The sequence below is a fragment of the Argentina anserina genome, chromosome 7 (genome assembly GCF_933775445.1).
Source record: "Argentina anserina chromosome 7, drPotAnse1.1, whole genome shotgun sequence".
Taxonomy (NCBI): domain Eukaryota; kingdom Viridiplantae; phylum Streptophyta; class Magnoliopsida; order Rosales; family Rosaceae; genus Argentina; species Argentina anserina.
This window is the reverse complement of record NC_065878.1, coordinates 3,695,127-3,718,571: the sequence shown is the minus strand read 5'-3', so window position 1 is coordinate 3,718,571 and position 23,445 is coordinate 3,695,127. Positions and strand designations below refer to the sequence as shown.

Sequence of the window (23,445 nt, the reverse complement as noted above, 5' to 3'; positions counted from 1 at the left end):
GAGGCCTCCTGGAAGCCAGAACAAGAAGCCTAAGACTGAGAAGAAGAAATTTGTGCCTTCGGATTTGAGCTATCAGTGTCCGGCGAAGACTCCAAGCCTGACCTCCAAGGGCAATGAAAGAGTTTAATTTGATGGTGTTTAATCCTTTTAATCCCGTTGTTGGTTGCGTAGGAGTTCTGTTATTTCATTTTATTTTTTTATTTTTTATTTTGTTCTTTATATTATAGTTGTATCGGTTTGTCTGTCGTGTTAGTCTCATTCCTTGTTTGGTTTGGGGTTGGCATTTCGTTTTTAGATAGATGGTCTATCCCATGTATCGCTATGGTGTTTACATTATGAAGCCTTGTCTATCTTACCAAATGTGATAGCGGGTGAATCTGTAATGACCGTCTTGACATGTGCGTGCGCTTTCAATGAATGAATTCATCTCTAACAAAAAAACACCGAAAAACAGTGGAGTCTTGTTCAACAACTTGGTCTATGGCTCCTCATGAATCAGATACAATGACACATTAACTTCGACTGAGCTATTAAAACTCCATACATGCTGGTATAGTACCTATTATGTCTGTATAATGAACGCTTCTATAGTCATGAACTAACAAAGGAAAACGTAAAAATATTCAACCTACTAGTCGTTCTAGCCTATTCCACCTCATGGATCCATCATTGCGTATGAGAAGTTCTCTTAAAAAAATTTCTCATATCAATCACAAAAGGATATGCACTCAACAACTTTGAAATCAGGATCCAGAACTTTGGCCGTGTGCCTTCTACTGATCCCAGAGCCCTTATCACGAGGGCATAGTCCGGAGGAAGAGAGAAGTTGAATTCATACACAACATATAGTTGGTCCATTATTCCCTGAAATCCATTAAAACAAGTGTCTGACAAAGAGATAAGCAAACCAAACCACTGTGCTGCTTTGCTAGTTAAATCAACAAAAACACACACCCTCGCACTGTTACAGATGTATTTATATTCAAAATTTCACGCCAAGTTATCATGTACATGCTTACATAATTAAGTAGTCACCTAAATTGTTGCTATTGAACAGGGACCTAAAAATTGTAATTACAAACAGAAAGCGTAAACAGAGAAAAACTGAGGTGTAATGTACTTCCCCAGGAGGTCATAGTCACACAATATAAGCTTTTGTTGTTTTTTTATAAATACCCTTGCTCCAACTAATAAGGTTCCCTTTCAGAGGTCAAAGTCGCACGCGCCATCTCTACTAAATGTGGTACATACAATTTAACTCAAAACGAACAAATCAGATGGACCTAATATGTGTGTATCGGCACTAGCAATCCAATGTACAAAAACGAAACATAATCGAAGATATCAAATAACCATGTGTGGTCTACATCAATATGTACACGTGCTGAAGCACAAACCTGGAAATCTTGAGATTGTCTGCTCCTGTCACTAAAGGAGGCTTTCAATGCATCTGCAACTGGTTGCATATCAACCCCTTCAGGAATAAATCCCAATGAAAGAAAGTCATTTGCCAAACCCAGAGAGTCACGATTAACAAGTGCACGAGCTGAAAAAAGCAGACTTGTCAACAAACAATACCAATCATCCGGCAGATAGATATAGCTGTCATATACAAGACAGAGAAACCACAAAAATGCACAGCTCAACAGCTATAAACTTTACACAAAATAAGATGGATAACACACATATTTTATGGAATTTAAACTCCCCAAAGGGATGTACGCAAAAACACACATTAATTTGCACATCAAGTGGTACAAGGAAACCTGGCTTGTAAATATTATATTTCACATGATTCTAGTTGAACAAAACATTCAAGGACATGAAATCTAAGTACTGTTTATTGTCTTAAGAATGGAACAGAGATCCTAAGCCAACAAGAAACAAAATTGCAATTGCAATGTTTTAGGAAGTAAATTTTAACAATAGAAAAGAAAACTGAGACACCAAAAGTTAAACAATTAAAACATAACTAGCTTAATAGGCCACTCAATCCACTTCTCCTGATTCTTTCTAGCATTGAGCTCATCTTCCGACTTTTGTTCCCAGACCTCCCATGCAACTCAGTAGTGTAAAAGAATGGATAGAGAAAATGGGAATGAATCCAATAAAATGCCAAACCTCAAATCCAAATTATATTTTTCTGAAGAGAACTCGAGCTATGGTAATCTAGACTCGAACCCTGAGCTTCAAATAAATCAACAGTGCTTACCACTTGGATAAGCCCCCACACGATAATGTCGAGGAATATCCCCCATCATTCCAAAATCAAAATATGCAAGAGCACCACTATCAGTGGCAACAAGATTGCCAGGATATGGATCGGCATGAAAAAATCCCACCTCCAGCAATTGTATCAAAGAACAGTATAATCCCTAGAAAGACAGATGACGGAAATGTAAGCGTTATCATCTGCAGTATTAATATATGATATAACGTAAACTTAATAAGTAATTGCTAGAGGAGTGTTTTAAGTACACATCAACATTCAAGCAAGGCAAAACTTTGACCAGCCACTAGTTCCCAAATGTTATTTTACTAACCTACTTATATAATCACAAAAGATCAACAGATCTTAACTTCCCTAAGGTTTAACCTAGAAAATTAAAATTTTATCGTATTATTGAATTTTGCTTCTGCTAGTGCCCTATCAATTTATCTTCTATTTCGCCAATGCCGAAAGTGGAAACAAAAATTAACATAAATTGACACTGCAGATAGATGTGGAGCGATTCCATCCAAGTACCTGGTCAATGAGTTCTTTTCTGTTCAGAAAGGCCATCTTTAGGCCAATTTCATCTGTAAGCTTTATTCCATCAATCCACTCCATTGTCAGCACAGCCCTCCAGGTAAGGTCCCAATATATTTTTGGCACTTTTATACAGTTTTCTTCTTTATGTCTACTAGTTTTCCCAGATGTAGCTGTTGGACAATCCTTTTTCCTGTCACCTGTCAATCAGAAAGAAACTTTTACTGACATAACAGCTCCCTTTGTAGAAAACACACGTCACATTATTTGACGAATTCTCATGTACAACAAATTCTTGAAAGTGAAGTCCCATTTGGTATGTCAGGATTATATCACAGGATGTACTATACTAGCTGTTTGAATTAAGCTAAAGCAATATCTTATAGGACGCTAATTTTGGCACTCCACTTTCCCATATATTTCATCCCTCGTACTCCACTTTTATGAGTGCCAAAATCACTCCCCATATTATATTATAGATTCCTATCAATATATTTAAACCATGTCACTTAAATTTTATTCTTACAGTGGATAGAATTGGGCAATAGAAGGTTTAATAGCTAAACCACGCTTCATCCAGTCCAAATCACACCCATTAAACTACTTTACTCCAATCCACATGCATAATGAAATAGACAGATAAACCAGATTATGTGATACTAGTTGTTTAAAACAAATATAATCATCTGTATTTATACTCTTATCGGTGAACCATATTTAATTATACTCGAGATATATAATCAAAAACTTACTTAGAGTACATTCCACTTGGCTTAATCACCCATTTACACTGTATTAGTTGGTCATCTAGGCATATCAAGAATGAATATCTTAGCGCCGCACTTATCTTGATGAAGTGTTTGGTTTAGTATTTAAGTAGAGATTACGAGAGATTAGATAAACAAAAAATTGTTGGTTTAAGGACAACGTATAATACCAACAAACTAAGCATGTCATGTCAGCTAGTTTATTCATTTTAGAGGATGATGGGTAAGGTTCCATGTTTATTTTTAAAATGAAACGACAGCCTAAGGTTTAGTTTAGACATGTTGAAATGGAACCCCACGAGCATCAAACTGAAAATGGCTTTCAATTATATATTCATGAATGTACTCAAATTATAAGCAAATAACATCTTATGGGATACAGAGTTCAGAATCCAAGAATGAATTTGTTCCACAGCTCAAATCTTTCATGTTTTAGTTCCGAAAGGGTCAAAAGGCATAAGGCCTCGGAGCATAATGGGCTTTAACTTAACAAAGCTAAACTGCAAAAACAAATCAAACTGATAAGGATCCACTAACTTCAGAATTGGAGGCAATGTAGGTGAGCTTACTCTTTTTAGGCTGAACAGGTGAGCTTATTGTTTCTAGATAGGAGAAGCAAAAGCAAAAGTGCAAAGCCACCACAAAAATGCAAGACAGCAGAGTTTGAGCAACAATGAAAGTTTGATAAGGCTTAGCTAATTGGACTGAGCTCTTTCTTAGTCTAAAGATAGGAACAGAAAATAAACATTTTGAAGTGCCATACCTTATGATAATGATTCTTGCAATCCAATAGAATTAAAGAAAATGAACTAATTTCAGGTTCTATGACTAGTCTCCATGCCCAAGATCCAGAATGTCTGGTACATATCCAAAAGATCTTAGCAGTTTGGTTAATCCCTCCAAAGCTTCATATATATCCTCAGTCTCAGGATGCCTATTATCCAAGGAACAGAACTCAACCACACCATGATTGGCCTCAATAGAGCTAACACCAGGGAATTTTTTATACCCTGTATCCCTTATCGCAACTTTCAATCTTGCCAGATCTTTCCATCTCCCAAGATCACCATATATATTTGAAAGCATGACATAGTTTGCAGGGTTTTTCGGTTCAAGTTCAATGAGCCGGTCGAGACATAACTCGGCCAATTCAATGTTCTTGTATATTCGACATGCCCCGAGTAAGGTAGTCCAAATGATAACATCTGCTTCTATCGGCATCTGCCTCACAAACTCCACTGCCTGTTCCAAAAGACCAGCTCGCCCAAGCAGATCAACCATACAGCCATAATGCTCAATTTGAGGCACAATTGAATAGTCACTAACCATTGATTGGAAATATGACATGCCATCTTCTACTAATCCAAGATGCGTACAAGAGCAAAGAATGCCTATGAAGGTGATCCCATCTGGTTTCACTTTACGAGTCTTCATCTGAGTAAACAACTCAAGGGCATCACCCCCACGTCCATGTGTTGCTAAGCCACAAATTATCGTGTTCCAAGTAATTAAATCTTTCGTCTCCATATTTTTGAAGACATCGAGTGCATTATCCACAACACCACATTTTGCATACATATCAATCAACGCATTCCCAACAAAAACATTTCTTTTGTACCCTATGTTCTCAGCATATACATGCACCCACTTACCCAAATCAAGAGCTCCTAATCTCGCACAAGCCGACAGCACAGTCGTGAATGTAGCACCATTAGGAAGCACATTACCCTCACTAAGCATCTGCTTGAAAGATCCCAGAACATCAATAAAACGCCCACTGCGCACATACCCTCCAATCAAGCCATTCCAAGAGAAAACATTCCTCTCAGGCATCTTCTCAAACAAATCCTCACAAGCCTCAATGTCCCGATTACTGGCATAACCATTCAACACAGTATTCCAACACATAACATCCCTCCTCGGCATCTTATCAAAAAGCTTCCTAGCTGTCACCGTATCCCCCATCGCAATATATCCACTAACCATAGTGTTCCACATCACAATATCCCGCTCTGGCGCCAAATCAAACAGACGCTGCGCAGAAACCATATCACCACACGAAATGTACCCATTAATCATCGAAGTCCACGCGACCACATTCCTGTCAAACATGTCCCCAAACACCTTATAAGCAGCTCCAATCACTCCACCCGCCGCATACATTTGGATCAGCGTCGTCCCCACAAATGCATCCCCCCTAAACCCACATTTGATCACAACACAATGCACCTCTTCACCCACCACCAACCTACTCGGCCTCCCACAACACTTGATCACAACCGGAAAAGTATAACGATTCGGCATTACATCCATCTTCTTCATCTTACAAAACAAAGCCACGACTTCCCTGTGACCCTCATTCTTCGCATACCCTGTCAGCAACGCATTCCATAAAGCGATATTTGGTTCAGGAATTTGATCGAACAGTTTACGGGCATAAGCCATCCGCTTGAGCTCCGCACATGCCGCCACTAATTTCGGGGTGACGTAGTCATTCTGGGAGAAGCCCAAGACAGTAACCTGCGTTTGTATCTGGTGAAGCTGCTTCATGGTCTTACATGACTGTAAGAGTGAGGTGAACTTGCGGACATGCCCAGAACCCATAGCGTACCCATTAGCAATCTCTGAAATCAAAGATGAGAGGGAGAGATATGATTACAGAAGATAATTCCTCGCCTGTAAGAAGAAGTTATCAGAGCCCACACCGAAATGGCACAAGGTCTCCATGAACCCAGGTCCGCAATTCACTGCTGGAGTAGATATGATCATGGTCTTCTCAGAAAGACTTTCAAGACCAAAGCACTTGTTGTACGAAAATATCTGTTTCTAGGGTTTTCATGTGATACAAGTTGTACAACTACGAATCGTCTCAATGAATGTTCCCTACTTCAAAATTGTATGTAAATCATTATCAAACTGGAATTTCTCTTCCTCAGTTCACGCATCTGAAAATGGAAGACGCTTTCCCAAATGCAAGCTATTAATAATCCAGCTGGCCGGCTGCAACAAATAATCAACTCGGTTCAAACATACTGAAGCTCAAAGTTCAGGGGAAGAGAAACCAAACCATTAATCATTGTCTAATGAAATCAACAGACTTGACTCGTTTAAAATTTTAACATGCTGAGGCAATTTGTGAGCTTCATAAAAGTTTCCCTAGTCAGTAATCAAATTCAATTTTAAGACTATTAAATTTTACTGACCATTATCGGTATCCTTTGTTCGGCTGCACAGTGCCTCAAGTGCCGTGATGTCTTTTCATTCTCAGAAACAATAGCTCCCCAAGAAATCTTCTCTTGTCCCAAATCGAGCATTAACCTCTGGAGGGTTTTAAAAACCTTCCCACCTGCATGCTGCACAAAACATACGCATGAACAAAATACATCAAGATACAGTAATTTTTGTCTTTAGGGGAAAAAAGATAAGATCACAAAACTTTATTGCATGCTGATTGTTTCTCATAAACAAAAGATTGGAATAAAATACATATGAACCCAGTGGTTATCCTCCAATAGTAGGCTAACAAAAGCCATGCTTTTTGCATCAGTTACTGACTAAAGCTTAACAATGTAGTAGACTTAATAACATGCGCCACGAGTCATGACGAAATTCACCAGTGACTTGTTTTTCCCAGGGAATGCCATTATTATTCTGACCTGATACGGCAGCCATAAGTTGGCTGGAAAACAAACCTCTTTGGAAGCCAAAGGCTAAGCCCAACCCTTTTTGGTCTAAAGGAAAGTCTCCATGGTAGTTTAAGTCAGTTACAAGAATAATTATGTGTCTAGGGTTTTAAGAGTCTATTAATGATTATTATCAATAAGTTTGAGCAGTTATAGTCTTACGGTATTCTAGAAGTCTAAGAGTTGTCTTTGAAGCTTATAAGTATAGTTATCCATTGTACTTTCAAATCAGTTTAGAATGAATTGAAGATCATATTGAAGGCTGTGCCTTGGTTTCTCTCCCCTAACCTCCCTCATTCTACTTTTACCTTCTAAAATCTCTCTTTCTTTCTTAAACTACCCTCTCTCCTGGATCAGTTTGGTATCAGAGCTAAAACATCCTATTTTTCCTTATTCTATTACCTTTAGAAACTATAATGGTTATCAAATCGGAGCTCTCATCCAAATTGGACAACTTGTCTCAAGAAAATTACTTTAAGAAGATGTATATGGAGGTGCTTGAAAAACTGTATTCTTGGAACATGGTTTTAAGTCTATGATTACCTTGGTCAAGGGGCAGTCAAAAGATGGTGAAAGAATCATGGGCCAGAGTTCATTTTCAATTTCAGATTCTAGGCATGTTGACTCAATTCTTTCTTAAACTACCCTCTCTCCTGCATCACATTCACTCTCCACTAAACATTGAACTTATCATGAAATAAGAATCCAACTACTTAATAGAAGCAAAAAAAAAAAAAAGCAGTGGGTTCCAAATGTTGCAACATCTTATAACAAGACAGGTTCCAGAGTGTCAATGCATTTCACAAGAGTTATTTTTTCACACTTTGAAAACTATCGAGGTGCGCATCACACACTTTAACAATGGTAGTTAAGAAATTAAGGTCACTAACTAACTTGGTAGTTAAGAAATTATGGTCACTTCAACAATGATACCATAATCTTCTATTCTTCAAAGTATATTACATCTTTCCATTTTTAAGGAAGATGAGGATTGAGGAACAGTTTGACAATTTTGTGATTGTGCAAAGGATGGTATTGTCTCTGAGAAAAAACAAGCTCACATGCTATATCCCGAGGTAAATTAGGACAATCAGTGATTTTGCGCATGTCCTGAGAAAATATTGATACTTTTCAACCATGCTCAAAAGATACGGAGCCATAAACTTGTGTATTCTCTTTAAGATTCAATACTTGGGGAAAAAGAGTGATTGGACATGCTTTAATCTCATATACAAGAATAACATAAATAGTTCTATATGCAAAAGAAATGTAATAAGATGCTTTATTGAATTAACCTAAATTAACCAGGATAAATTATTATTTAAGCATGCGGACCAACAGGAATTGAAAGTAAAGTAAAATATATATCAAAAATCGACAGTGATACCTACCTTAATTATTTTTGCCAACTTGCAGCAGAAACTTTGCTTCCCATGAAGCATGATTCCTACTCTCTCGAAAACATAATCACGACTGTAACAAAGCGACCTCCCAATGCTAATATTCTCTGCAGCAGCCACGATACGCAGAATAATGTATCTGCAGAAGTTATTGATTACATTTATAAACAAAGGCAGAGAAATTTATTCCGCTATATTGCCTAAAAAGAATGATCAGAAAGTATTACACAGAAGTAATATATCTGACGAAGAGTGCCTAATAAAGCATTTATTGTTAGAGTGATTCTTTGGTTTAACCTTCATACTTCAGTGGGGTTTTACTAGATTTTTCATGGTTGACTACTTTTCGATCTGGTTTTGCCCTATCAGTACATTTTGCTTCTCATAAAAGATAAGGGTATTATGACCAATATTATTTAGTACGCAATGTGCACAACAAGTTGTAGCCACATTATTTACACAATAGTAATAACAGAAGTTAAAGCTGGAAAGGAACTAAAAAATAATCATGGGTTACAGTTTCTGGAAGGAAGGTAGGGAGAGTTCTCACTGTCTGATGTTGATTGACTTAAAATTACGAGCCATAGTAGTGGGCATAAAACAAAGACCCAGAACTTAATCATCTCTAACCAAAGTAACAAATCCAAGGTATATACACCACTTACTGCTCAGGTGGTGCAATATGATCTGCTGAGATTGAATCAAAAAGCCAATCATCTTTTAATATGAAGGCATTCACAGCACACCCATACAAAAATTTTGTTGTCTGTAGCTGCAATCAACAGATAAAATGTCAGAGAACAGAATTACACTCCCTGCAATGTAAAGCCTAGTGTTGCCACCACAAAACAGTATAAAAGGGGAGCTACGCCGCACTGTTTCCATTATAACTACCAGATTGTTCAGCAATATCCAATCACTGCATTGTAGTGATGTGCACTCTTATCACCAAATACGCTATGCAATAACTAAAAACAAGTTGTATTTTTGTGTTTGTGAGTTAATCCCTGTATTCAACTCACTGAAATCACTAGAATAATGATTAAGGGATTTTAAATTAAATGAACTCACCAAATGTATTTGCATGTCTTTGATAGGTCATTTCAACTCTCGCAGTATTTGAATGAAGAGTCATTTTCAACTCTCATAGTAATTGAATGCAAGGTCTTTTACGTTCTATATTTCTTAGCCTAGGGTTAAAGTCAGGCCGCCTGAAAATGTCCATGGTATCTAGAATAACTATAATAATATTCCTAGGCATAAACTAGCTCCTAATATGTATGAACCTTTTCCCAGAATCATTTGTGAATTATTTGATTCATAATATCAGACTGTCTCACCTAGAAAACCAAAAAACCGAAAGCATGTCACAAACAACTGGCAGAGAGAATACACAAAGTGGCTGATGACACGAGGCATATGCAGGAGAGAAAATGTATGAGCTGAGTCTAAACCCAATAAGTAAAACCATAAACCAACTACAAGTGATTCTGGTATAGATAATGTAATTTGCAGTGTTTTGTCTAGAGTTACGCAGGAAGAAAACAAAAAAAAATGAAGAAGCTGGATGAACAGAGCAAAAAATAGATAGTTAAACAAATATTGATATTTATAACACATGGTGCTAAACATGAAAGGTCACAAGAAAAATGGAAACCGGGCAAGGTAGCTCACTTTAATTTTGCCAAAAAAAAAATTGACCAACCTTTTTAGCACATAGAATAATAGGAAGCTGGTTGGCATTAGATCTTAAGCTTATTTTTGCCCTTGCTTTTGGGGAAGGAATGTCAAACAGGACAATACCACCGTGTTTCCATATTTGTCCTTCAAGATCCTTTTCTTTCTGCCTAGAGAATCCTGTAAGCAGGAACTGTATACCTTGAAATAGCAATCTTTTCCTGGCCTCAACTTGAGAATCGGTACGCCGACATTTCTCATGATTTTGAATCTTAGAATAGTTAGGATACTTGGACATTTTACTAGCTCTAACAGTCAACCCTACATTTAAAGTATAGCAGCACAATTAGTAACAATTATGTGAGGTAACAAATTTTAATGGGATGAAAGAGAATCTATGGCCACTACTTACGATTTTTGGTTGATAAATCTTGCATTTTAGGGTTCTCCATCTGCTGAATTTGAACCTCTGCTTCAGCGAAGTGAACTCTTTTCTTCGCCAGAACATCTCTGCAATGGAGAATTTTGCATTCAGATGGTATCTGGAGTTTCTTCTTTCGTTGAAGCTCAACAACATTTTCTGCCACCAGAGCCAGTTTGGGATGTTTCCCCCCAGTGGAATTGTTGAGAAATGATTTTGCAGCCCAAAGATGGCAGTGTGCCCTTTGGTTAAAAGAAACAAACTGTCTCCTCTTTTTTGATGCCTGAACAGGTAAACTATTCCCATCTCCTTTAGTCTCATTATATTTTCTCTTCTCTGGAGTTCCATTTGAGATGACTTTACCATTTTCCATATTATCTCTTGAAGACAAATACTCAGACATGTGCTTAAAAGGAAGGGACACATTACAACATCTATCCGAAGATCTAATGCAACCCGCATTCTGATCCAAGGTGATCTGCCTATGAGCACAATCTAGCTTACCTGACTGATTTTCCCCATTGGAAACAGGATTTGGGAGAAGTGTACTATAAGTCTTCAGTGAAATAAACTGCCTTCGAACTGTGACAGGAGAATTTTCACCATTAATTGCAGGAGTAGCTTGGCCATCCTCATGAGGAAACTCAATAACTCGATTTGAGGGTTTGTGTGAATTCCTCATCTTAAGTTCTGTAGTGGGACTACAGCATTTTTCAGTATGGCTTTCCTTATCCCTGTGAGTCTGTACTAATGTAGAAACTTCATTTTCTGAAAGAATACTGCAAGGAACAACCGAACAAAGAGGATCAACCAATGATAAGCTAGACGATCTGATGACATCTTGAGAAAGCAATATGCCCTTATTACATTCGGTAGGCAAAAGATCAGAGTGTATGCTTGACTGTGACATTTTATGTGACTCCGTTTCATGAACTTGCACGAAGGAGTTCACATCTGGAGCAATATCTTCAGATTCTGAGAGATAGCTTGTCTCACCAGCAAAACATGTTACAATCCTTCTAGTATTCTGTCCCATGTGTCCAACAGCAGATACTTCCTGCCAATGGGAAATTTAAGGAGCAAAAGGAAAGAACAAAGGAGTCAGATACAACAAAACAAACACACAATGGCAATAGTGTTAGTATGTGAAAATATATTCCATCAAAATAGTTATTATGCTTGATATAACAAGAAATTGTATCAAGGAGGATAGCACTAAGTAGTTAGTTCAATGATTCTTCTTTGATTTAAAGGCTTGTGAAATCAATATGATGAGTTCCCATGGCTCATCCTATAGAAAAGGTGATACCCAAAAAGTAAATGAATCTTGCTTACTTATTACTTGGTGTAAGGTTTTGAATGTACTTTAGTGGTAGTCTTTACATTTTCCCTTTTGATCATTTACGAGTGAGTGTGGGGCCAAGAATCTGCATACTAGTGGCTTCTTTATCATTGAATAGTAGTAAATTTACTGCAGCATATAATATCAACAAGATTGAAACAGAAAAGGCTATGTGTGAAAATGAATAGGATTTGAAAATGTAGAAGGAAAAAAAAAAGGGTGGTGAAGAGAGGCATCAGAAATATATGAGGTATAACTGCTTAAATAGCGGAGAAGACCAGGTTGAATATATGGCAGATTCTGAAAGTACATTGATGTTGTGAAGTTATATGCAATCATAGACGAAGGTGGACATAGTCCAAACATACCAACTGACAAGTGTCTAGAATTAGATGTGTGAAGAGTTTTGAAAGTAATATAGTCAGGTTTTAGCAGAGAAAACAATCCTCAAAGATGGCTTGGTGATTCATATGCTATAATGTAGGACCTTTAGGTAGTAAAGAACAACATTATTCTGGTACATGCATGTTTCCTTTTATAGCCAATCATGCATGTATATGAAGTTTATCTTGAGACATATTCTGGAGTCATCCAACCTTACCACTTAAGGCATAAAGTTTCTAAGCTCTCAAGTAACGGTAGCAAAATTCTATTTGGTTATAACTTGATATCGGGATAACAATGACTGAGAATGTTAAAACAGAAGAATTTTAAAAAGAAATAGAGCACATACTTGGCCTGTCCAACCACCTAGCCATCGGCTCCTGAACCTGTCTTGTACTAAGTAAGATAGCCTATCTTCTCCTTAAACAAAACATGGAAACACATCAGAATCGAAGTAAGCATATACTACTCCCCAAAATCAACTAACCAATGACGAAAAGGTACAACCAATGCCTGTGTAATTAGGAATAGGGAAGAGGCACATGGAATATTAAATGTTCACTCACTAGCATTTGCAGAGTTCCAAACATGGGGGCAAATATCTTCTTCTTTCTGAGGCTGATAAGATGTTACATCTACCATACCTGGGCCAATTATCTGCAAGTTGCACGACTAATTGTTATAAGTTCAAATTGATCAATAGGAATCTGATTTAAAATACGCAAAGAAAAGCCGAGGATCCTGACCAAAAAGACAGCTAACTATACAACGATAAACAAAAATGATAAGACATTAAATTTTCCTTATATAGTATATACACCTTTCTTTAATATTGATAGGTTGAGCAGAGTTGAAGACAGAAAATGAGTGACGTATACCTGTTTCCCAGTCATAACATTTGAGTTATTCACAGCTGAATGGTTGTGTTTGGTCGCATTGCATATGTCTATACCCGGTATAATGTCATCGGAGAACTCTTCTCTCTCGTGGTTGAAAGATATTGCAGGCACATTGTCATTCGATGTATCCATAAACAATTTCCCCGATAGTTGTCCTCGAGCAGACTTATCATCAAGCTTGAGCTGTTGAGCCACCATCTCTACAGGATCACATAGGTCTACACACTCATGTTGGTTTTCCGAAAGAGGAGTTTCTTTCACCAGAGAAATAGCTGAATCAAAAGTGCAGTCATCGGAAGGAATACCATGAGACAGTCCTACATCTTCATATACATCAGCCATTGTTAAATCATCCAAGTCCGAAAGAGTATCACTCTCGTCTGTTTCGTCAGCTAGGCTGTCTACAGCATCTACTGACCACTCCAACCGTGCTTTCTTTACCCGAAGGGCAGCTTCAAGTACCACGTCAATTGGCAATGCATCCACAATAGTCCCATGCTTCACTATATTATGTATAACCATTGCCTCAGATGCTGCAATTGAGAGTTCAGCTGCAGCAGTCATATCAGTTGCTTTGAGGTACTTGACATTGTACTTTTCTCTATAATGCATTGTTGATATCCTGTCATTGGAAGGACGTTTTGGACCAACATCCTCCATGGATTTCTGAATGGAATTTAGAGGTAACAAACTTTTCCCACCAATATGAACCCCCATTTTAAAACAAGTATCGTCCTTTGAACGTAATGAGGTGTCATGTAGTTCCACAGATGCAACCCTGTTGGATTTAAGATTGTTTTCAGAAGCATCTGGAAGTTGAGTTGGGCTACAATGTGAATATCCAGTTGATGAAAGACAAAGATGGAAATGTAGAACCTAATAAATTAAAGAGATGTAGATTAGACTACAAAAAAATAGCAAAAGAAAAACAAAACAAAAAAAAAAGGTGTCCTGAGTGCCGAGTACCTATTCTTGGCATACCCACAGAAGTAGTAATTAGGTCAGTTTAGTTACTTTCGTAATTCAATTAGGGCGTAACAATTCTTATTATGTTCGTTTACATCAAAATAGGCCTCTTTGTATATATGAAGCATCAGTTTCCAAATTGATCAGAGTACAATCTTCAAGTTTTTGTAGGTGTATCTTTTCTATACAACTATTCCTCCATCCCCAAAAGAAACTGAAGCCTATGAAGAAACTCAGATTCTAACCCTCTTGGGAAAGCTGATGTTTCCTGCAAAGAGATGTCTTTATTTATGCAGAAAGGTGCAAAAATGTCAACTTTTTTTCAAAAAATTTTTTTTTTGAGGAGAGCAGTCAATTTTGTTAACGACTTGAGCCCTTTTTTAAAACCAAAATATGCAATTATCCACAAACCTTGAATTCAGGTTAAGAAGGAAGGTTTGCATATACTATAATTATAGCATACTATTAGGTTAACATATCATATTATTACTATCACAAAGTTTACTATCATATTATAAGATCTGTAAGAAATCCTTTCAAAAAAAAAAGATCTGTAAGCAATATAAAAAGAATATTCCAAGAGAAATATATTCTACACCTATATATAGCACTAAAAATGATGGATAGCTGACAGCTTTGCAGATTTATTACACAGTGCTAAGAGGCACATAATAGAGCAAAATTTACTTGTTTGAACGAGAAAACATAATCATAGTTTGGCTATCATGTTTAATTGATAAGCTTACATTTCCAGAAGATGAAGCAAAATCAGCTGGTGTATTGTCTTCCCCTGATAAGAATAGGTGGTAGCTTTTGTTTCCACCTTCCTCCCTTGTCAGATTATTGCCATAGTTACCTTTACTGTTTTCCCCTTGAGAGACTTTCAAATCCTAATCAGTGAGGTGAACAAGATGAATTAGTAAACAATTTAACATAATCACACCACAGCTTCTGGACATCTGAACAAGAACAGGTCTAGTACCAACCTTGCATTCTAGCTCAAAGTCGGTACCGTTGAGATTTTTCATGCACTCATCAAACTGTTCTATCTGATGCTGCTGAAGCCAACCAGGAGCCCAAGCTAAGTCCTGTATGGTTACCGCATTAGAAAAACATCACCTCTGTTATAATTGCATGCGACAGGATTCATAAAGAGAAGCTTCACTGGAAGGATTTACCAAAATAATTTCTAATTACATTTTGCTTTTTAGCTCATCATGAGAAAGCTTTCGGAAACTTAAACATTAATTAAGAAAAGGAAAAGACACCCTAAACTTGGTAAAGATCACAGATTCATCGAATTACAGCATTTCCAACCAAAACAACACAACCCCAGCTTCTGGGTCCGACAAGTCGTAAACAATACATGCATTTTCATACTCAAATTCGAAGCTGTACCCATTTGAATATGAGAAATCAGATCATAAATGTGATGGCTTCTACGGATTGGAAACCCCCTAGAAACTTTAGGGACATTGGGTCGTAAATGATAGAAAAGAGAAACAAGAGATTAGAATCCAATCAATGGGAAACCCAGAAATGATAGAGAGATTGTACCTCGGAGAACTGAGGCGGACGAAACCCTAAGGTAGCGATAGGATGAGCCATTACTACTCTCACTCTCTCCCTCCCACTTCTCCTTATAACTAAACGATATTCGCGCCAAAACCATACTCCCACGTGTCGACTGCAACACGTGCTAGGGTTAATTATTTTAAATTTTTCAAAAATAAAATAAAATGTAAAACATCCGTGCGAGCACTAGCTTGTATTTTGTCAGGTCACATTCTTCTGTACTCTACACAATGTTGTAAGTCTCAGACATTTTTAGCTAATTTTAATGGACAACTCATAAAAATGTACCATTTATTAATTTATATTAGAAAACAGTCACTATTTATGAATTAATTATAAAAAATTCATCACATTTAAGTGGAAATTATAAAACAGTCAATAAAATTAGAAAAATATCACTTTAAAAATTTTTTACGAACAATTTTGCCCTTTCTTACTCTTTTTCTTCTTTTATTTATTCTTTTTCTAATTTCGGCCATAACTTTCTCATCCGGAGATATATATTGACGAAATTGGTACCGTTAGAAAAATCTCGCTCACCTCTTTCATTTGATATACTACCCACTCTGAACGGACTAACCGTACAAGGCACAACAGCCACCACAAAGGGTTGCCGCCATCAATGGCGGTGATTCAAGCAATTCTGGCGAAACTGAAGCTCAATGTTCCATAATTCCTGCTATTCTCTTCATTCTGAGCATACTTATACCAATCTCATTTGAATTTAAACAAAATTTCACATATTTCCACATTTCCTCTCGGCATGTCACAGCCAATGGTCTAAATATCTGTAATAACCCGATTTTTCAGAACGATTATTGGATTGTTTTGAAATTTATAAAGTTTGTGAAATTCATTAAACGTGTTTGTGCCGCTTTGTGACATCGGAAATCGAAAACGGAAACGTTATCGGAACTTTGATTTAAAAAAACGTTACGTTTCCGCGACGTGAGAATCAACTCTTATTTCGTCGCTCGGTTGTGAAAACTTCCTTCACGAAAGTTGTGGAGCTCGTCGATACGAGTTCGTAGACGCGTCACGCGTTCAAATCGAACATTGGACGTGAAAGTTATCAACGTCGGAAGTTAGTTTCCGATTTTAGAAATGAGTATAAAAATGGAATTTTTCAGATTAGGGTTTCCATTTTTGGAAACCCCTCTTCTCTTCTCACTCGCGCCTCCCTCCTCTCTCTCCCCGAGTTCTCTCTCTCTCTCTCTCTCTCTCTCTCTCTCTCTCCCCGAGTTCTCTCTCTCTCTCTCTCTCTCTCTCTCTCTCTCTCGCCTCATAAAAATCGCCGTCGGTGATCTCCCTCCTCAGGCCGCCATGGCCTTCACCGCCGGTCCCTAGAGCATCGCGCGACCCTCCACTGCAACCCTCGAGCTCGCCGCCGTGAAGCCACACAACGTCGCCAAGCTTCTGCGTTTTCCCTCCGCCGCTGTCAAGCTCATCTCCTGTGGTTCTCAAGCTCGAATCGAGGTGAGGTTAAGCTAAGTTGGTTGTTGTGATTCTTTGATGTGAATTTGTGGTTGTTTTGATTCGAATTGGAGGAGATCGGAGGAGGAGGGAGTTGGTGAAGATACCGCCGCCTTAGGCGGTGCGTGAAGGGCAGTGGAGTGGCCTAGAGGCGGCGTGAGGCCATGAGAAGGTAGAGGAAGAGGAGAGGAGGAGATTTGGGGCGGCGGTGGCGTGCTACGCACCGGTTAATCGGCGCGTGGGCCCCACGCGCTGCCACAGTGAGTGGCGCGTGAATAATGTTTTCGAAACAGTAAATTTGTAAAATTTATTTTTACGTGCGGTGAATGTAAAAGTGATTTACGTACGGTAAATGTAAATTTCTTTTACATACGGTAATTATAAATGTAAATTACGTTCAGTAAATGTAAAAGTAATTTCAGAATGGTAAATCAGTAATTTTTATTTACTAAGACAGTATTTACGATTGAATAGTATGCATACGTATAGAAATACGTAAACAGTATTACTCATACAGGAATACGTAATTAATATGTATTTGTACACTAATACGTGAATAGTAAAATACGTGAATAGTAACTACGTGACCAGTACTTTCGTAAAACCATATATTGCTGAACAGTAAATTATTATTACTGTTTCGTCATTTAAGGTTTACGTAACGATTCTAAATTCTTTTCTTATCTTGACAAGGTGATCGATAATTCAAGAAAATATTTTGCTTTCGGAATCGTGGAATTACACTCGAGATTATAAGGTGAGTAAAATCTCACATTTACGAATCTACCCTTGTGGAGATTCAAGATTATGCAGAATTTTAAAGAATGAAATATGACATGTATATGATATAGTGGAATATATATTTGTATAAATGGTAAATAGGTACATATATATAGTTTGTTATACTATATACTGTCATGATTTCGTGGTGAATATGTTCATTTTGGTGATGAGATTTATATATCGAGCATGTGATTTGATTTGTATAATATGACATGATGATTATTGTACGTGGTTTTAACATTGAGTTTTGTTAAAACGTGATTGTCTTCGGACGAGTTTATGTGTTCGGACGAGTTTATGTGTTCGGACGTGTTTTATGTCTTCGGACGAGTTATGTCTTCAGACGTGTTTTATGTCTTCGGACGTGTTTATGTCTTCGGACCAATCTTCGGACGTGTTTATGTCTTCGGACGTGTTTGGCATGTCGGAACCTAGCTTTTGGCCGGGCGAAAGTTACGATCCAGTTAGAGCTCTAGTCTGTCTACCGGGGTACTGCATATGAGGTAACATATGAGTTATCGGCTTATGAGTACCCATATATTTTTGATATTGGATGACAGATGGTTGTCTAATGTTGGCGGCGTACTACATGAGGGTAACAGATGTGTACCAGCGCTCATGAGTACCCGTATTATAAATGCAATTGGGTAAACAGAGGGGTTGCCCAACTTCTCATGAGCATATATATTTTCACATTATTAGACAACCAGATGAGCCGTCTAATGAGTCATGAGTGCATTTATAATTGTTGATTTGTGGATTTTCATATATATATTTTTAAGCGAGTTGTATTTGTTGTTTTTACTCATACGAGCTGCAAAGCTTACTGAGTTTGTGTTTACAACCCCGGTGCACCTATTCGATGGTGTATGGGATAATTCTGCAGGTGTCGATTAGTGGAAATCGAAGGACAACTCTGAAGACTCGAAGTGTTTTTATTCTATCTTGTGGTGAGAATTTGGTGTGGATTTTTGTGAGGATTTATACATTTCCATTTGTTATAATGTCGAATTATAAATTTGGTTTGTAATAATCGGTTTGTCTGAGTTGTATTTTGAACTCAGAAATAATCCACTGTAACATTAAAATAATTTCGATTTATTGAGATTGTTTTAGAGTTTTTCATGACTTCGAAATTAGGGTTTCATACTCGAAATTTTGGGGTCGTGACAATATCGCTTATCGGTATCGTATCGGTCGAGAGGTAAAACGATATATCGGAGATATATCGGTTTTATCGGGGATATATCGGTTTTATCGGATTTGCTTATTTTTAATAAAATTTATAAAATTATACTTCAATATGTACCAAATAAACTAAAAAAATAGTACTAAGTAAACTAAAGAAAATAAATACTTGATTTTTTTACAATTAAAGTACACGAACGACATCTAATAATAAAAATAGGTATTTAAGAATGATTATTTATCCTTGAAATTCATCTCATATATTTAAAATATATATGAAAAAATGAAAAAATATATATAAGTTTTTCAAAAAAAAAGAGGAAATACATATTAAAAAATTAAACAAAAATTGAAAAAAAATCAAAGTTTGACCGATATTTGACCGTTGACCATCATTTATGGGTTGACCGATAAATTTTGACTGATATGCCCTTATCATATCGGATTCGAAATATCGGCCGATATATCCGATAGTTCGAACACTGGTCACAACTCCTGTCACAAACGCTGTCACAGACGCTGTCACAAAAGCTATCACATACGTTGTCACAACCGCTATCACACTATCTATTTACACACACTGTCACAACCTCTGTCACACTACCTGTCACAACCACTATCACACTACCTACTACACTAAATTTCACACCTCCTGTCACACCTCCTATCACACCCACTGTCACAGCTCCTGTCACAGACGCTGTCACAACCGCTATCACACTATCTATTTACACCCACTGTCACAATCTCTGTCACACTACCTATTACACTAACTGTCACACCTCATATCACACCTCCTGTCACACTATCTATTTACGGTATCGATCTCTCCAATCCACCACGGTATACTGTATATATAGTTAAAACTATTACAAAAATCATAGCTTACATCTTCATTGATGTATACATCGATCATTAATAATGTCACTGATCGATATGAATTCAAGAACATGATGTTACATATTACGCTACAGAAACAAAGTCGTCCTTTGTTTCTTTCAGTTTTGAGGAGTCTTTGACAACTTCAGCTCCTGAGCAACTCTCATTAACTATACTTTGCTCTCTGCTCTTCGCCCATAAAACACTATACAACCCTCCAACCAATAAGAGCCCACCTAAGATATTGCAAACAAAAATAGAAACGAAGCATGGTTACCAAAACTGCAGTGAATACATTTCCAAATGAATATTTACGTAGTTAAGCAATCAATTAAACATTGTCACAATCGTATACCTTCCCAGACTAATGATTTCTCCCAGGAGAAGTGCATAAGCAAAGAGCGTGATGACCAACGCCAATGGCGTGGAGATAGCCAAGAAAACCGGATCCTTCTTCTCGATCACCCATGCTTGCAAATGGTAAGTAATGGCGGTCACCACAATTCCCTGCGACGCGAGCAAGATTGAGATGACCAATTAAAGGTGAAGGTAAAGGAGGATGAGTCGAAGGCGACCTTCTTGACCAAGAAGCCGAAGGGGGAGGAGAATCGCTGTCGGAGGCGATAGTGGAGGTTGGGATGGATTTTTCTACTGAGAGCAAAAGGGTTTGAAACCCGATATGGAATTGTGAGAGTTTGGGTGGGTAGCTGAGAGTGGCATTCTTCGTAAATTAATAGCAGTGACATCGTGTAATTTTTAACAAAATTGTGGGCAACAGGCAACGCTTTAAGGCGTTTAACCATCTGCGTTTTTTATAATTTTGAAATCTTACTAGACTTTTTTCTAATTTCAAATGTCAAAAGTGATTTTTTTTATAAGAAGCCCAATTTTAATTGCAATTAGTTGCATAATATTTCTCTCTTTCTTTTTTTTGAAAACTAATGTAAAAATCTATGTGAGCCCTGAAATTTAAATTATTTTTGAAATTAAATTGGAAATTTACGCGTTTCGGTTTCAATTTCGAGTGAAGTCGAGAAACCAATGTAGGTTGTTGTCAACAATAAACACTTGGCAAAATAAGTCAATCGGTTCGGAGACTTCGTAAAGTGGAGAAAATCATCAAGAAACGGGTTTAGGACCACGAGCGTGAAAGAAGAAATTTACCGCCAGGCAAAATCGTCTCTCTCTCTCTCTCTCTCTCTCTCAAGGATCTCTCCGACCAACAAAAACTGTACACAATGGGGCTCGCCTCTTCTCTACTCTAGCCCAAGCAAAGGTGTACATATAATAGTCCCATGAGAAGAGGCCACTTCCAAACGGTTGTGAAAACATTTATGTAACATTAGGTGTGAATTCTGATACGATACGACCTATCTTGTTCCAGGGACCAGTCACCATATCCTACAAGTCCTCCTTAATCTTCTCTCATGGGGAGATTAGTTTAGTACCTGTAATTTTACCTTCATTTCTTTGAGGGGCATTGAGCATTTGAGCTCGATCATCCCGTTCTTGAAAATGTCTACATTAATCAGCTTATTTGGACACCCTTCAACTAGTTTCCCCTGTGTGTGAAAATAATAACCCTTGTAGTCTCATCTGGTCACAAAATGTCCACACCTCACCTGATCCTTCATAGCCAAGCCACCAGAGCAGCCAAAACACTACACCAATACCCCCAGAGTTTCAGCTCCACATCAATGGGCATCAAAACTCGCCTTCATTAGTGCCGAACGTGGCACTTGCCATTCGCAACCCTGCCTTAGCCTTTTCGTTCTAGTACACCACAATGCACTATGATAATATTGGCAAAAGTGTCAAACTGATAAGAATTCGGCATCAGGAATATTGAAAATGCATTACTGAACCTTGTAATGCTTGGGCCATTATGAATATATTGCAATGGAAAATGAAATGCAGGTATAAATCTTGCAGTTAATATTGTTTTCACAATAAAATTAACTATAGTAACTAATTACAGGCGTATCAGAGAAGATTTTTACCATGTTTGGTGAAATTTTATGAAATCAGAACCAGGTAACAAAACTGGAAACACCTTGATTACTACTCTCGATCACTCACCGCTCCGACTCTGGAATACTAACCAGCACAGGTCGCCAAGCTCTCCTCAGCAATCTACAACGAAGCGACGCCGTCAGCGGCCGGCTGAACACCCCGCCGCGCCGAGTCCTCGCCAACCCACCGACACCGCCGCCGTCGGTCGCCGACAGCAATCCCAGCTGGTCTCCGTCTCCCACCTCCCGGCCTCTCTCCAGCGGCGGCGACGACACGAACAGGTCCTTGAGCTTGCGGCGCACCCGAGCCTCCTTGCTCTTCTCCGGCGGGCGGTCATTTGCATCTCCGAGACCGTCGTCGTCGTCGGAGTTAGGAGAGTCCGAAGGGCGAGGGATTCGGCGGGAGAGGAACATGCGGAGGGTTTTACGGCGGCGGAGGTGGATGACGGGGCTGGCGGTGGGGCTGTGGGTGGGGCTTTTTCCGGTGACGACGGCGCATTGTGTGGCTAAGAGCTTGAATTTTTGCATGGTGGGATCTGAGAGGTGAGGCTGTGAGGGTTGGTTTGTTAGGGTTGGGTGGTTGAGAGAGAGGGTGAGATCTGATCTGAGGCCATGGCCATGGGCACTGATCTGTTTGTTTTCTACTGTGGGAAGTGAGAGAGAGAGATAGAGCAAAGTGGAGAAGAAAGTGGGGAGAGATAGAGTGGGAGGCTTTAATAATTGGAATTATTGGGGTGGGGTGGTGCTTTTTGGCCTCTTGGGGTCCCACTTTGGGTTGGGGTTTTACATTATTTCCTTCCACGCGGCAGGCTGTGGGGGCCTGTGAGGGTGGATGGAATCTTTTCTGGTGGAATAGGATGGCAGCCAAGTACGGATATGGATTGATGTATTGGACTTTAACAAGTTGATTGGGTTGGTGAGTTTATTAGTGTTCATTGTTTTTTTTTCCTTGATAACGAGTTTAAGCCAAATACAGTAGTCTACTTTTGCTAGGAAGTTATCAAGTAGATAGGATTCATAGGACAGTAATGAATATATATATACACATTTTCTTAGTTAAGATATTCATTATTTATTCAAATGGTGTGGATTTTTATTTTGACCAACTTTTCCATTGTAATTTTATATCTTAAATGTTCTAACGTGTAGAACACGTCTACAAAGTATCAAAAAAGTATTAAAATTATAAACGAGTGAAAATTTTCAAAAAATGAATTGTTCGTGTTTTTAATATTAAATCACAATTT

At 38.1% G+C, this 23,445-nt stretch overlaps 4 protein-coding genes across 4 annotated transcripts; all 4 read right to left on the bottom strand.

Annotated features, from left to right (window-relative positions):
- Positions 1–643: 643 nt before the first annotated feature.
- On the bottom strand, positions 644–3,534 carry LOC126803426 (uncharacterized). Its single transcript, XM_050531236.1, has 5 exons — positions 3,531–3,534; positions 2,747–2,949; positions 2,213–2,375; positions 1,398–1,546; positions 644–864 (listed from the first exon to the last, which is right to left on the bottom strand). Exons 1-5 carry the CDS (start codon positions 3,532–3,534, stop codon positions 667–669), a joined length of 717 nt encoding a protein of 238 aa, XP_050387193.1. The 3' UTR covers positions 644–666.
- On the bottom strand, positions 1,512–6,416 carry LOC126802979 (pentatricopeptide repeat-containing protein At3g29230-like). The gene is made up of 4 exons (XM_050530705.1): positions 4,280–6,416; positions 2,747–2,949; positions 2,213–2,375; positions 1,512–1,546 (listed from the first exon to the last, which is right to left on the bottom strand). Exon 1 carries the CDS (start codon positions 6,118–6,120, stop codon positions 4,345–4,347), a length of 1,776 nt encoding a protein of 591 aa, XP_050386662.1. The 5' UTR covers positions 6,121–6,416; the 3' UTR covers positions 1,512–1,546; positions 2,213–2,375; positions 2,747–2,949; positions 4,280–4,344.
- Positions 6,385–22,070, bottom strand: LOC126803425 (uncharacterized). The gene is made up of 18 exons (XM_050531235.1): positions 22,047–22,070; positions 21,930–21,959; positions 21,809–21,847; positions 20,542–20,693; positions 20,409–20,422; positions 19,957–20,031; positions 17,145–17,314; positions 15,275–15,376; positions 15,035–15,178; positions 13,302–14,198; positions 12,990–13,080; positions 12,773–12,843; positions 10,689–11,754; positions 10,305–10,597; positions 9,265–9,371; positions 8,591–8,738; positions 6,720–6,869; positions 6,385–6,516 (listed from the first exon to the last, which is right to left on the bottom strand). The coding sequence occupies exons 1-18, from the start codon at positions 22,068–22,070 to the stop codon at positions 6,454–6,456; spliced, it is 3,636 nt and encodes a 1,211-aa protein (XP_050387192.1). The 3' UTR covers positions 6,385–6,453.
- Positions 21,890–22,856, bottom strand: LOC126802985 (uncharacterized). Its single transcript, XM_050530711.1, has one exon. The coding sequence runs from the start codon at positions 22,724–22,726 to the stop codon at positions 22,262–22,264; it is 465 nt and encodes a 154-aa protein (XP_050386668.1). The 5' UTR covers positions 22,727–22,856; the 3' UTR covers positions 21,890–22,261.
- Positions 22,857–23,445: the final 589 nt, after the last annotated feature.